The sequence below is a fragment of the Glycine soja genome, chromosome 1 (assembly GCF_004193775.1).
Source record: "Glycine soja cultivar W05 chromosome 1, ASM419377v2, whole genome shotgun sequence".
NCBI classification, from domain to species: Eukaryota; Viridiplantae; Streptophyta; class Magnoliopsida; order Fabales; family Fabaceae; genus Glycine; species Glycine soja.
The window spans coordinates 45,341,948-45,356,373 of record NC_041002.1 but is presented as its reverse complement, the minus strand read 5'-3'; the positions used below and the strand labels follow the sequence as shown (position 1 = coordinate 45,356,373).

The 14,426-nt window shown below is 36.0% G+C and overlaps 2 protein-coding genes across 2 annotated transcripts; both read right to left on the bottom strand.

Annotated features, from left to right (window-relative positions):
* Positions 1 to 6,247: 6,247 nt before the first annotated feature.
* LOC114383887 lies at positions 6,248 to 9,292 on the bottom strand. The gene is made up of 8 exons (XM_028343615.1): positions 9,216 to 9,292; positions 8,144 to 8,190; positions 7,869 to 8,062; positions 7,703 to 7,779; positions 7,119 to 7,281; positions 6,876 to 7,028; positions 6,408 to 6,638; positions 6,248 to 6,319 (listed from the first exon to the last, which is right to left on the bottom strand). Exons 1-8 carry the CDS (start codon positions 9,290 to 9,292, stop codon positions 6,248 to 6,250), a joined length of 1,014 nt encoding a protein of 337 aa, XP_028199416.1.
* A 2,423-nt stretch (positions 9,293 to 11,715) lies between these two features.
* On the bottom strand, positions 11,716 to 14,214 carry LOC114416814 (U-box domain-containing protein 16-like). Its single transcript, XM_028381842.1, has one exon. The coding sequence runs from the start codon at positions 14,118 to 14,120 to the stop codon at positions 12,012 to 12,014; it is 2,109 nt and encodes a 702-aa protein (XP_028237643.1). The 5' UTR covers positions 14,121 to 14,214; the 3' UTR covers positions 11,716 to 12,011.
* Between the last annotated feature and the right edge of the window lie 212 nt (positions 14,215 to 14,426).

The window sequence follows — 14,426 nt, the reverse complement described above, 5'->3', positions numbered from 1 at the left end:
AAGAAAAAAGAAATGCAACAACAGACATGCATGAGGGCAGACACTCACACAAACACTAACAATAAAAACTAACCAAGACCAAGTGAGGTGTTTTTATTGATGAGTGTAAAGTAAAAGTAGGTTGTAACTAAAAGGAAAAACAAAACGAAGCTGTAAAATGGAACTATTTAGTTTAAAAAGTGGAATTGATGCTATAGTATCATGTGTGATGCTCATTGGCTCATTGATTTAGTGCAATCTGCAAGGACTTCAATTTTGGTTATAATTTTGTTCTGCCAAGAAAGGGAGAGACCTTGAAAGGAATTTGAAAGGCATGGGAAAGGAAGAGGCTTTCGGGAGTGGAAGCTTGTTGTTGTGGGTCAGGATTATTACGTGCACCCAAATGTAGAAAATCTAAGTGGCCCATCTAATAAAGAGGTTGTGTAACATTGGATTACTCTACGATTTTGTTATGTTTTGTATCTTATTATTGTTTTTATTTCATGCTTATGGAAACTAGAACATGGGTTTGCTATATAGTCTAGAGCCTTAGTTTGGCCCCATGTGTATCCATCGTTTTCTAGGCAAGAAGCCCTTGACGTACCATGTCTCTTGGTTAGGTAAAGAAAACGAATCATTTTTCAACCAAAGCAAAAAAATGTCATGAATTCCCACATTGCAAAGGGGAAAAATAAGTAGTACAAAATGTTAAGGATTGCCATGTTGCAAAGGGAAATTAAAGAAAGTTCAAGTGCATGCATGATGATGGTGTATGCTGACCTGGATACCCCAGATCTAAAATTGACATTGATGTCAACTCATCATATCCCTAGAATTTTCAATAATATTGATACGATATTGAACGTGAATAATGGTACTGGAGAAATAAATACTCTCGGTTAGAAATTACTAAACTAGTAAGAAATGAATATGTTATGATGTGTATGCATTATATATGTCCCTCCCAGAAGCTTGTATAGAAGAAGATTGGGTTTGCTACTTTGTATTTGATGAGAGTATTTTGGTGGGATATAACTGTTAAATTTGGTCAATACTCTCAATACTGGTCCCCCTCCATATTGCATGGAAAGGTACAAGACCAATGGCCATGTTAATTAACGGTCTAGGTGGTGTGTGCGTGTCCAAACTGGAATCTATACATAATCAAGAATGAAATGGATTTTGATTAAAGAGGGGACCAAAGAGTGTAAGTGTCATGGCTGAAATAAATAATATATATATATATATATATATATATATATATATATATATATATATATATATATATATATAAGTAAATTTGTATTTTTAGGAAGGACAAAGAATGTACCTCGTGCCAGGCTGCCAGCGTTATACCCCCTTGTTTGTTACTTTGTATTATTATTATTATAGGGCGAGGATTGCTTGTAATGTCATGTTAGTTTATTGATATTTCTCTTTTCATTTGGGTGTTAGACCTTGTCAGAGCCTAAAACAAGTTCCTACCATTAGAGTGGTGCTAGGAAGATGAGAAATGAATGTTTCATTAAGGAGTGATGAAACCTCTTACGGGATACTAGCAAACAATTGTGGCAATCAATTGAGTTAGGTTAGGTTCATGGGTTCTAATATATTGTATCTGATTGATATTAATGAATTTTTTTTTTTTTGAGGGGGGGTGGGGGGGGTTATGGTTGATCTTCAAAACGAATGTGTGGTTGGTTCTCTCAAGGCGTTGCTCTTGGGCTTGAAGGAAAGGGTGAAGATAGGAAAAATAACCCCAATAATTGCAACTTGAGGCTCATGAAGTTCTGTGGTTATGAGATTTTCGTCATTAAAGATTGGGCTTCACCATGACCTAGGAAAGGGTGCTACTAGGTGCACCAGCTTATTGCTTGTGCACCCAGCAATTTTATGTAATTCCAAAAATACCCTTTTGCTTTCTTCTTCCTTTTTAAGTTGTTTTTTTTTTCAGTTTGAGTTACGCATTCATTCCTTCTTCATTTCCTCTTGATTTTTCATTGTTGTGAGAGGTGTGCGTTGCCATTTCGATCGAGGTGAAAGACCTACAGAGGTACGTCGATGGTGATTGCGGTGGTTGGTTCGATTGTTAACGGAGATACGTCGAAGATACACCGTTAATTTTTGTTTGTTTGCGTAACATATAGATTAAGTAATCTGTAAGTTTTAATATAACTTTTGGATTAACTAATTCATATGATTTATACGAATTACATAATTCGTAAGTTTTATTAAAACTTACATATTAGTTAATCCATATGATTTATATGAATTTTTATTTTTTTTTAAATTAAAAAAGATATTAAATTTTTAATTTTTTTTAAATTAAAAGAATTATTAAATTTTTTATTTTTTTAAATTATAAATATGTTAGTATGATTGTTAAAAATATTAATTTAATGTGTAAAGAAAAATTATTTGTTTATATGTTTATTTGAAATGTAATTGGTATTATTGTTTTAAATATTTTTAAAGAAGTGTAGATTGATAATTAATTTGTAATTACTTATTTTTATATTTTGAAAATGGTATGATTTGTAAGATAATTTATAGATGTAATTTATGGATAATTTATTTGAGTTTTTGTGGTCTAAAATTGATTGTTTTGTGTGGTAATAATTTCATGAATTAGAATTAAGTTCATTAAAATAATTTATTTTACTACATATGGTTATAATTTTTTATGTATTATATGGTTATGAATTGTAATTATAAAAAGTTGATGTTATTGGTTTTTAATAACTAGGGTTATCAATTTTAATGTTTATAAAATTATATGCAATAAAAAATTACGTAGAATTTTGTGTGATAGCATATGTATGGTGCAATAAGGGTTGTTTCTTTGTGATGTTGAAACTTTTGAATGTCTTCTTAAGATGGACGAAGATCAATGGATGTATGACAATATAATGTCTGAAGAAGTTGATATAAATGAAGAAAATGAAGACAAAGTTGGTGTGAATGAAGAGCACGTTGATTGTTCTGATGCGTTTAATATTTCTCATGTAATAATGTGATTTATTGTTATTAAATTGATAAAATGAATGTCCCTTTGAAGACTAAACTTGTGTGGTTTTCATTGTAAGTGTTTGCTATCCGAGATGATGTTTTGCAATGGGCTCGATCAATTGCTTATGAAATTGGATTTGTCGCAGTAATTATGAGGTCATACACAAACATTGGTATGAGAGGAAGAACTTTATTTGTGTTAATTGGTTGTGACATGAGTGGTCAGTATAGGTCTAGGAAGAAAGATTTTGTCAAAAGAGATACTGGCAATAGAAAATATGAGTGTCCCTTTAAGCTTCGTGGGAAAATAGTAGTTGGAGGCCAAGGATGGATGGTGAAGTTAATGTGTGGGAGTTACAATCATGAATTGGTCAAGTCATTAGTTGGATATCCATACGCTGGTCGATTGACCAAGGATGAAAAAATAATGATTGTTGATATGACAAAGTCAATGGTGAAACCAAAAAATATTTTGCTAACGCTGAAGAAGTATAATGCCAATAGTTGTACAACAATCAAACAAGTATACAAAGCAAGAAGTGCATACCGTTCTTCCATAAGAGGCAGTGATATTGAAATGCAACATTTAATAAAAATTTTTGAACGGGATCAATATATTCATTGGCATAGATTAAAGGATGAAGATGTTGTACGTGATATCTTCTAGTGTCATCCTGATGCAGTGAAGTTATGCAATGCATGTAATTTGGTATTTTTGATAGATAGTACCTACAAAACAAACAGGTTTAGGCTCCTGTTATTTGACTTTGTTGGTGTGACACCAACAGAGACGACATTCTCTGCTGATTTTGCATATTTGGAGGGAGAACGTCTAAATAATGTGGTCTGGGCTCTAAAACGGTTTCGAGGTCTTTTTCTGAGACGTGATGCCCTCCTTGGTGTTATTGTCACTGACAAAAACCTAGCATTGATGAATGCAGTGAAAACTATATTCCCTGTGTACCAACTTGTTGTGTAGGTTTCACATCGACAAGAATGCCAAGGAAAAATGTAAATCCCTAATTGGTAAAAAAAAATGCATGGGAGTATGTCATGGATGCCTGGTGGAGTTTGATTGATTATCGTTCTGAGCATCAGTTCGATGATTGTCTTAAGAAGTTTGAAATTGCTTGTTTACCATGGTCAATGTTTGTTGACTATGTCAACAAAACATGGATAATTCCCTACAAGGAAAAATTTGTTAAAGTTTGGACGAATAAGGTGATATACTTAGGAAACACAACAACAAAAAGGTATGAAAATGTTCATATTTTTTTATTAGGGTTGAAGAATTCATGGATTTTAATTATTGTATTTGTTTATCATTTTTTGTGTATTTGAAATGTAGGGTTGAATATGCTCATTGGGAAAAAGACTATTACAGAATAGCCTTGGAGACCAATATAGTGTTTGGGATGTCATGAACAACATGATCACGCTGCAACACACTGAAATTAAGGCATCCTTTGAGACAAGTACACATGTGGTTGGACATGTTTTTAAAGTTACCTTATACAAGAGGCTACTTGGCATGGTATCAAGGTATGCTTTAAATCAGATTGCTGCTGGGTATGAGCGTGTATATTATGTTGACAAAAACACTTCTCGTTGTGGATATGTCATGAGAACTACTCACGGTCTTCCATGTGCATGTGAGCTATCCAAACATGTTCTTGGTACCATACCACTTGAGACAATCCATATGTTTTGGTGGAGATTAAGTTTTTCAAACCAAGGGTTATCTGAGCCCCAAGTGACCATAACCGAAGAGATGAAAACCATATCCAAGCGATTTGAAGAGCTTGATGTTTGTGGCAAAGTTACTCTAAAGAGTAAACTTCGGAAAACTACCTACCCTGATCTAAACTCTATGTGTCTTCCTCGAGACAAGGTTAACACCAAAGGTGAACAGAAGAAACCGATGACCAAAAACCAAAGATCAACAAAGCGAGATCCGTCTTACTGGAGTATGTTGATGCTTTACATTCTGTGAAAAATAGTAATTCTTCAGTCAAATGTAGTGCATCATCTTATGACCAGGCCATTCCAAGAAGGGCTATGTTGATGTTGGATCAATTCCATCCGTTCATTCACGATTCCATTGAAAACAATGTGGATGCAAAAACTGACGGTAAATGTGGATATTGTGCAATTGATGTGTTATTAGGTATGAGTGAAGATTCATGGTCGTTGGTGCGCAACCATTTGCTTAAAGAACTTGCCAAATGGTTTGATCAGTATATCAACCTCTTTGGTGGCATAGACAAATTTGAGGAATTAAAGAGATCCATACTTGTTGATGGATTATCCATGGTATGTAATTTATGTTTTGTTTTTTTATTTAAAATTTAGTTTAAATAAATGTAATTCGTATAGCTGGTTCATGTAAGTTACTATAGATAAGTGGATGGATATAACTGACATGGGATATGTCATTGCTTCAAGGTATAGTGTTATCCTTGTATTGTTGTCTCTACAACAAAGCGTGACGTTTTTTCCTCTTAGAAGTCAACCACCAATAGATTCTTCTGTGCATCGTGTAATATGTATTGGTCACGTCTTTGACAATCATTTTGTTCAAGTAGATTCATTGTAATGGTATTTTTAAATTAATGAAATTAATTATGTTATCATAACTTGAAATTGTTTGTGCATGTGTAACAGGTTTATTTAAGAGATCATTGTCCCTTACCGCCTCTAGCTTTGTTATGGTCTAGGAATTGTCATTCTCAGGCAAAGCAGTGGTCAACTCCATATATTAGTATAATGCATCAGTACAGAAATTTGATGATGTTGAAAATAGATTGTTGATTTAAGTGAAGAGTGAACATTTAGGTACTGATGCCATTGTAATGTACTACATTAATATATAATTGTTTCACTAGAAATTCACGTAATTATGTGTTATACCTTAGGTTAAAGTTCATTGTTTAGGGTTACTATAATACTTAGGGTTTAGTCTTACGTGAGTTGTTAGAGTTAACTGTGATGTGAAAATCAGGGTTTAGTATTATGCTTTAGGGTTAAATAATTTATGTTTGTCAATAGTAATATAAAAAACAATTCAAATAAAATTGCTAAAACAAAAATGTTGTCAAATAAAATAAAATGATAAACATAGTCTACAAATTTTCCTAAAAAATTGTAAATGTCTTCATGCGTGATCAGTGTGCCGCTTTCATTGTGACCACACATATACATTGCGATCCATAGTGACACCCTTAGCGATCCTTAGGCAATCTTGCATGACATCGTATGTTTATGTGCCTTTAGTCACTATCCTTAGGTTGAGTAATCGCTCCAACCTTTGTGCAATTGCTTGGCAAGCCACCTATGACATTGACAACAACGAATAAGGTATAGCCATATTGCATAATTAAATTAAATGAAATTAAGAATAACATGAATATATATGTTACCACTGCATGTCTAGGCTGCTCCACATCAGAAAGTGCTTGTGCAGGTGCTTCTTCCATAGTTGTTGCTGTCACTAGGTACTCAAGAATATCTGGTTCCACATATGTCTCATCTTGCATAACAGGTGGATGTCTAGGTGGATCACTGGGCTGTGTCGGCCTCATGAATGGATGCAAAACCATGTAGAACCAGTCCATGTAGTACAGTGCACATTGTTCAGGCACAACACAAATCTGGCCCACCAGTGCAAGGTAGTTAGAGAAATGCATCCATTTGTCATCAATATCTTCGAAGCATAATCTTGAACCCGGACAGTGTGGAGGAATTGTCTGAACATACCTAAATTTTTGCACCACCGTATCTGGTCGGTGTATGATGACAATGGGACCCCATCAGATATGTCCAAAAAAACATGATATGAGGTCAAACTTTCGAACTACACGATGGTCACCATAAGACATCCAACAAACATCAGCAGTCGTCAGTCGATCTAGATGCTTCCAATATGTCGATGTTGGTAATGCCTTCTTAGATGTCCAGCAGTAGGCACATGGTGACCTTTCATCATAATCTGAGTCCGTAAAAGCCTCAACAATAGACGAAAAATGCTCATAAATCCAACACTACAAAAATTTGATCAAAACAAAAAAAATTTCAAATGAACATATTAGAAAAATATTAAAAATAATTAAATAACAATCAATGACAATTACCTTCAATAGTGTGATATATCCAGCAAGTTGTCTGTTGTAGCTCTTACAAGCATCATTCAAATTATCGTACATATGCAGTTGGGCGGCAGCTCCCCATGCGTAGCTTCCACTCTGACTGAGGTCTCGGAAGGCATCCAAGAACACCACATGCACGTGTGTTGTACTTTTGTTAGCAAAAAGAATGCAACCTAACAAATGCAGCAAATAAACTTGAGCTACTACAGTCCAGTGTCCGGCCTCACATTTACTATGATAAATCTCTTGTAGCCATGATAGGCGTACGTATGCCCCATGACACTGTATTGTCCCAGCTCTAAGCTTCATCTCCACTGACTTCAAGTAACTCAACTAACATCAACACCGCTTCCTCGACATGAAGAGTGTCAAAGCTGTGGAATACACCTATGATGGGCAAATGAAGCAAATAGGCCACATCATCGAGGGTGATGGTGACCTCTCCTACTAGAAGATGGAAACTGCTCGTTTCCTTATTCCACCTCTCCACAAAAGCCGATATAAGTCCCCGATCGCCAATGTCCAATGAACATGCAATCAAATAACTTAATCATGCGGCAGCGACTAACCCTTCAATCTCAGCAGCAGGCCTCCCGAATTTCTGAACCTTCCTTCCATCGGAGGATAGTTTCAATTCAGGACGTTCCTAAAAAAAATTAAATAATTTTAGCAATAATAAAAAATACTCATTGAAATATGATTTGTTAAAAACTATAATACCTCTCAATTCCAAACAATGATTGCAGCATGATCAACATAGGCAGTCAGAACTGATGTTTCATGCGGCCTGTTTGGAAAACCCTGGGCATCAACACCAGCTTCTTCAGGATGTTGGAAGACCTCTTCAGCTGCATCATCCACGTGAGGAGCATCCTCAGCAACAGCGGCAACTTCCCGTTGCCTACGTGCGGATGCTATGGGCCTTCGCCCTGTGGAGCATCATCTGAATCACAATTATCTTCTCTCTCCCAAGGCTTTTCCTATAGTTTTGCCTAAAGCATGACCAAAACCTCTAGTTCTAATCATAATTTGCAAATTTTCACATACATACAAATTTCTGTCAAAATTCAAACAATACTTAAATCAATTATGATACAATCATTCATAAATAAAAAAATTATTTTATATATATATATATATATATATATATATATATATATATATATTCAAATTTTATTTGTAATTATTTTTATATAGTGAATTAACTTCTTTATTACAAAGAAACTTAAAAAAACACTATAATTAATTACTTACATAAAAAACAAATATATAAAAATTATAAATATATTTATAATTAAAAATAAAAAACAACTTTTTCAAAACAAAAATGAAAACTGTATTAAAAAAACAAACAATACGTATTTAAAAAAAATTAAAATTAATATATTTACAATTAAAGAAATTACTATTTAACTGCATTATTCAAAATATTTTTTATAAAATAAGCAATAACTATTTAAAAAAATAAAGAAAATAATATACTTATATTTCATAAAAAAATATTTTAAAAAAACAAAATGAATATATTTAGAATCAAAAGAAATAACTATTTAAAAACATAATTCAAAATAAACAATTTTTTATTTATATAATAAACAATAACTATTTACAAACAAATTAGAAAATAATATATTTATATTTCATACAAAAAAATATTTAAAAAAAAAACAAAATTAATATATTTACAATGAAAATAAATAACTATTTCAAAACATAATTCAAAATAAACTATTTTTATTTAAAAAACAAAAAATACCTATTTTAAAAACAAAATTAAAATTAATATATTTATAATTACAAAAAACTAACTATTTAAAATCATAATTCAAAATAAAATATTTTTTTTTATAAAATAAACAATAATTATTTACAAACAAAAAAATGATATATTTATATTTCATAAAAAAACCTATTTAAAAACAAAAAAATAATACTTTTTATAAAAAAAACTTTTACCATTAAAAAAAATATAATTCATTTTTTAATAATTTAAAAAATAACATACGGATTATGTAATCCGTATGTTATTTACGTAAAACAACCATCACCAAGTTGCCATTAACGAAGGAGAAAAAAGCTTACCTTGACGGCAGAAATAGCACGACGGCGATGGAGACATCCTCAAAGCCCACAATGGAAGCAGCCAATGGCAGAGGCATGGCAGAAACCAACGAAGATGGAACAAAAGGAAGACAAAGGAGAAGATGAGAATTAAGACACCGACACAACGTGAGATCAGAAGGGAGACGACGACGCAGCACGGAACGAGAAACAATGACACCAACAAAGGAAGGATTTTTAAAATTTAAGTGAAGGACATTTTTGTCACTTCACTTAAATTGCTGGATGCACCAACAATAATACTGGTGCACTTAGCCCAAACACAAGGAAAGGAAGAATATGTAGTTGACTTCCCTTCATAAAGTAATTTTGGACCCAAAAATAAAAACTTCATAAAGTAGTTGCATTAAGTTAACTTTTCTCCTAAATCATGGATCTTTGACATGGTTGTCTTGTCTATAAGTTAAAAAATTTCGATCAGTCACATGGCATTTTTCTTGAGTTGAAAATCAAGTATGTTTTTTAACAACTTCAACGGTATTCCAAGTTTACTGAACGAATATGTCTCACATACTTGCAAAAACAGAAATTTTTACATAAATATACAGCAAAAAAACTAATATATCCACAAAAACATATCCCTTTATAATTTATACAAACATACATTTTTACTATTTACAATGTAAATTCAAGTTGAAAAACCCAAATTTATATTGTGATTTTTTAAATTTTTTGCAAAATCAAGTTAAGAATTCGGGTGTTTCAATAATATAAAAAAATAAAATTAATTCAAAATAATAAAATTAGAGAAGATAAATAAGGACAAATTAATTCTAAGTAGTATTTATATTAAAAATTACATTGTTGCAAAAAAAAAAAAGAAGGGTGAGAATTCAGGTTGAAACACCCAAATTCTCACCTTGGTTTTTCAAAATAAAACACCCTAAAAAATAGTTTGGGCCAGTTCAGAGTAGTTTGGAAAATGATTGGACATATCGGAAAAGCATATGCTAACCAATGCTGCAAGTTGAACCCGCATAGTACATAGCTAAAAAAAATATCAGTAGAACAACCACACTAATACTATGTGCATGTTTGGAATTGCTGCAGCACACCAAATAGTAACTTGCAAATATGCCTATATATGTCTTCTTACTCTACTTTCTTTGAATTCCAGAAATTAAAACCCATCCTTAAAACAAATAGTAACTTGTTTATCCATAAGTTGCTACTAGTGCTAGACACCTTCAGAAGACTATTCACGCATGCTGTGATACTATGCTTCCAACCTTATTTTCCCAAACCAAACAACACCTCCCTCATTACACCACAATTTGATTACCTTTATGCAATCTGTCAAATTAGGACAAAAATAAAATATACAAACCGCCAACCCTTTCAAATGCTTCAGTATATATGATAGTACAGCATTCCTTTTCCAAATAACACCAGCACATCCTTTTTTTTTCAAACAAACAAATTCCTTTTCTTTTATACTACATCTGGTATTTTCACCCTGCCCCATATTTGTTTCCTCTTGCTGACCTTCCTATTGCTTCTCTAACATTCCTAAGTACATTTCTCAATGTTGTTCTCACTTCGTAACACCATAATCCTCGAAAAAGATCTCATCCAAATGAAATTGATCGAAGTAAAAGGAACACATCAAGGTTTGAAGAATACCTATGCCATCTCTTGTAGAACATACCATACCAAAGAATTGCCAAATATAATGAATAATAATAAGTAGTAACTGATGTATTCAAACTTCCGCTATGCTATTACATAAAGCTCACGAAAAATTAACTACCATTATAAAGAACAAGCAACTTTTCACCAACTCAAATTTACCATTCACAAATTAACGAAAGCATCTTTCTACTCATCTTACCCTCATGCCAAAACCTCTCCTCTGTTGTTTGTGTCCATTTTTCTCTCTTGATGCTGTTGTTTGCATCCATCTTCTCATACTCATTCCTTTTTATTTTTTTATTTTTGAAAGGGAATAGGAGAACTTTATTAAAAGAACACAAACCAGAATACTTGTTTCTTATTGTATCATTCGCAATCCATTACAATTTCACGCCTAAGGAGTTCCAACACAATGTAAAATGAATTATAAAATTGCCTCCCAAACCTTCCTACATTTGTGTAATTTTAATATATTAACCAATATAAATATGAATCTCAGCACTGGTAGTACAGTTACTTTCTTCACAATTTTCTATCTTTCGCCATATACCAGCACATCCCCACATGGAAATCCGACCTTGAAATCCTCTGACTAGCAATGGCATAAAAAACCTCACCAACTTGCAAACATATCTCACATAATAACTGCTATACACACTCCAGCATACTGCCTAAGAATGAAATTGATTGAAATAAAAGGAACGCATCAAGGTTTGAAGAATCCTTTTGCCGTTTTTGCGTAGCATACCAAAGAGGTGCAAAATATAATGGACAGTAGTAAGTAGTAACTCATGTACTCAAGGTTCCGTTGCCATTACAATAGGAAGAGTTCATGAAAAATTAACAACCATATATAATTAAGTAACGAGCAACTTTTCAGCAACTCAAATTTACCATTCACATATTGTAAACACACGGTCACAAAAGAATGAAAGAATGCCAAAATAATCTGTTTAAAATACAAAAAAAAAAAAAAACCTGCTCCATAAATTACATTTTACAGGGATGACAAAATCAATGAAAAGGGTAAAAGCAAAAAAAAAAAAAAATGGTACAACAACAACTTTTCACTTCTGAGACATTTACAAATTGTAATTCACAATGTTTTAACAGGCAAATTGTTTGTTACTGTGCTAACGAAGAGGTGGTGGTTGGAACAACCATAGTAGTTGAGGAAGCAACCATGGTAGTAGTAGTTGTCGTGAACCCTTCATTCTCTCCACCATCGATCCCGGCCGCCCACCGCCGCATAATCCTCAACAACGTCGCCGCCTTCCGCCGCCCCCTGACACTCCCAACTGCCATGAGCTCCCAAATAACCCTCTCCACGCCGGGCACCGCCGCCAGCTCCGCCACAACCTCCGACCCCCCCTTCCGACACATTGTCACCAGCGTCGCCGCCGCGCTCTCCCTCGCCCTCTCTGACCCCTCCCTCAGAACCGCCCCTAGCCTCTTAATCCCGGCATACGCCGCCGCCACCGCCACCAACCCACCCCTCTTCACCACCGCCTCCAGAATCGTCACCCCCTCCTCCGGCATCGCCGCCATCACCTCTGCCGCCATCCCGACCACACCCCCCTCCACCAACCTCGCCACCGTCTCCCTATCCGCCGCCAAATTCAACACTGCTGCCAGCGCGTCCCTCCTTGCCCCCTCTGGCCCAGTCTTCGCCAACCCCACCAACCCGCTCACGACACGTGTCTTCCTCCCCAGCCTCCTCCTGTGCGCCGCCACACCCGACAAGCTAAACACCGTCGCCGCCGCGTTCGCCTTCGCCTCCCACGTGGCACCCGAAATCAAAACCTCTGCGACGCCGTTTAACGCGCCGTCAGTCTCCATTATCTTAGTCTTGTTCGCTTCCAATATAGACAAGTTCAAAATCGTCGTCACGGCGTTAACCTGCAGGCTCGGATTCTCCTCCGCATTAAGGAACCGAACCAATAGTGGAATCGCTCCCGCTTCGGCTATACAGGCTCGGCTACCCGAATCTGTCTTCGCCAACACCCGAAGCTCGTAAACGACGCCGTTTGCGTCTTCAACACTCAAAGGAACGTTAACGTTATCATTATCTTCCTTTCCATGTCCATTTCCCTTGAGCTTGTTGACCAAAAATGACACCATCATTCGCGTGGCTTCTAATGCGGCTTTGTTGGTAACTCCGCTGTTGTGTTTCCCTGTAACCGTTTCTACTTTGAAGGGGATTCTCTGCTCGCGGCACCACGCTGCTATCATGTTCCGCAGCACGCGATTGGGGATTAGCTCGGTGTGTGATAGCGTTTGACCCGTTTTTGGACACGTGTTGTGTCCTGAATCCATCCAGAGCTTGATCGATGCACGATCGTACGTCTGTCCTGTCGCCACCACGACGGGATCGCGCATGAGCTCTAGGCTTATCGGGCACCGGTAATCCGCAGGAATTGTTAGCTCCAACGACTGATTCCGCCGCATAGTGACGGTCTTCTGCGACGGCGTTGACGCGCCGTAAAGAACGCACTTCGCGAAACGGACGAGGCCGATCAACGCGACGAGATCCGTTTTCGGTTGTTCTTCGCTACGGTTGTGAATCTCCTCTTCGAGGCTCTCGATCTCCGCTCTGCAGCTCGACGCGTCGCGAATCTCCAACTTCTCGAAGATCGAAGCTAGATGCGCTTGATCGGGGACGATCTCGTTCTTGATCCGGTCGAGCACGAAAACGACGTCGTTCCGGAGGCTGATTTGTTCGGCTCCGATGAACGCCTTCGCTTCCGAGCCCTGTTTTCTGACGAGGAGAGCGAGTTCCCTAACGTCGTCGTTTAGGTCGAGCTCTTGGAGAGGGAGCACGTCGAGGAGCGTGGAGAGTTCTCCGGTGAGCCTGTGGAAATTATCAGCCACGGTTTCGATCTGCATGAGCAAATTGAACTTGCTTCCGTTGGAGAAATCTTCGATTAGGATTTTGATATTGTGCAGAACGATGTACATTTCCTCGAGGCAGAGGAATAGAACGGAAGAATTGGAGTTCAGATTTGAAACGCGAACGAGCTCCTCGAAAACGACACCTAGGAGCTGCGTTTTGCGGATGGTGGAAGAGGAAACACGGTTCAAGAGGGTGGTTGTGAGGTTTAGGGAACATATCTGGTCCGTGAGTTGAAGCAAGGAGCACAAAACGTTAAGGTCGTTTATCTTCGGAGACATAAACGACGCCATGTTTTCGGGTCGTCGTTTTCGGGTTGGGAACGTTTCAGGAGAAATCGCCATGTTTTTGTTATATTTGTCAACACGAAATAGCCAATTGAGGATAGTTAAAAGGTGCGATGGAAGTTAAGAAGATGGTGATGATGACTTTTCATTGTAGATGACGGCACAAAAAAATAACAATAAAGACTTAAATAATACAGGCATTAAAAAAATATGAGATGTGTCATGTGTGCATATTTATCCATAAAATAAAACAATTGGGGTTTTTTGTTTCCTACGTGCCAAACTCTTTCAATCAATGAGGGATGGATATGCTGGCTAGCCATGAATATTACATATGCAAATGTTAATTGGTGTATTAAGATA

What these genes read in the sequence shown, in the direction of transcription:
- LOC114383887 (XM_028343615.1), bottom strand. Translation starts at nt 9,292, where the DNA reads ATGCCTCTGCCATTGGCTGCTTCCATTGTGGGCTTTGAGGATGTCTCC. An exon ending in CCTGCTGCTGAGATTGAAGG is followed by an intron (nt 7,282 to 7,702) that starts GTTAGTCGCTGC and finishes TGCTAACAAAAG; the next exon opens with TACAACACACGTGCATGTGG. An exon ending in ATCGACTGACGACTGCTGAT is followed by an intron (nt 6,639 to 6,875) that starts GTTTGTTGGATG and finishes CTGGTGGGCCAG; the next exon opens with ATTTGTGTTGTGCCTGAACA.
- LOC114416814 (XM_028381842.1), bottom strand. Translation starts at nt 14,120, where the DNA reads ATGGCGATTTCTCCTGAAACGTTCCCAACCCGAAAACGACGACCCGAA.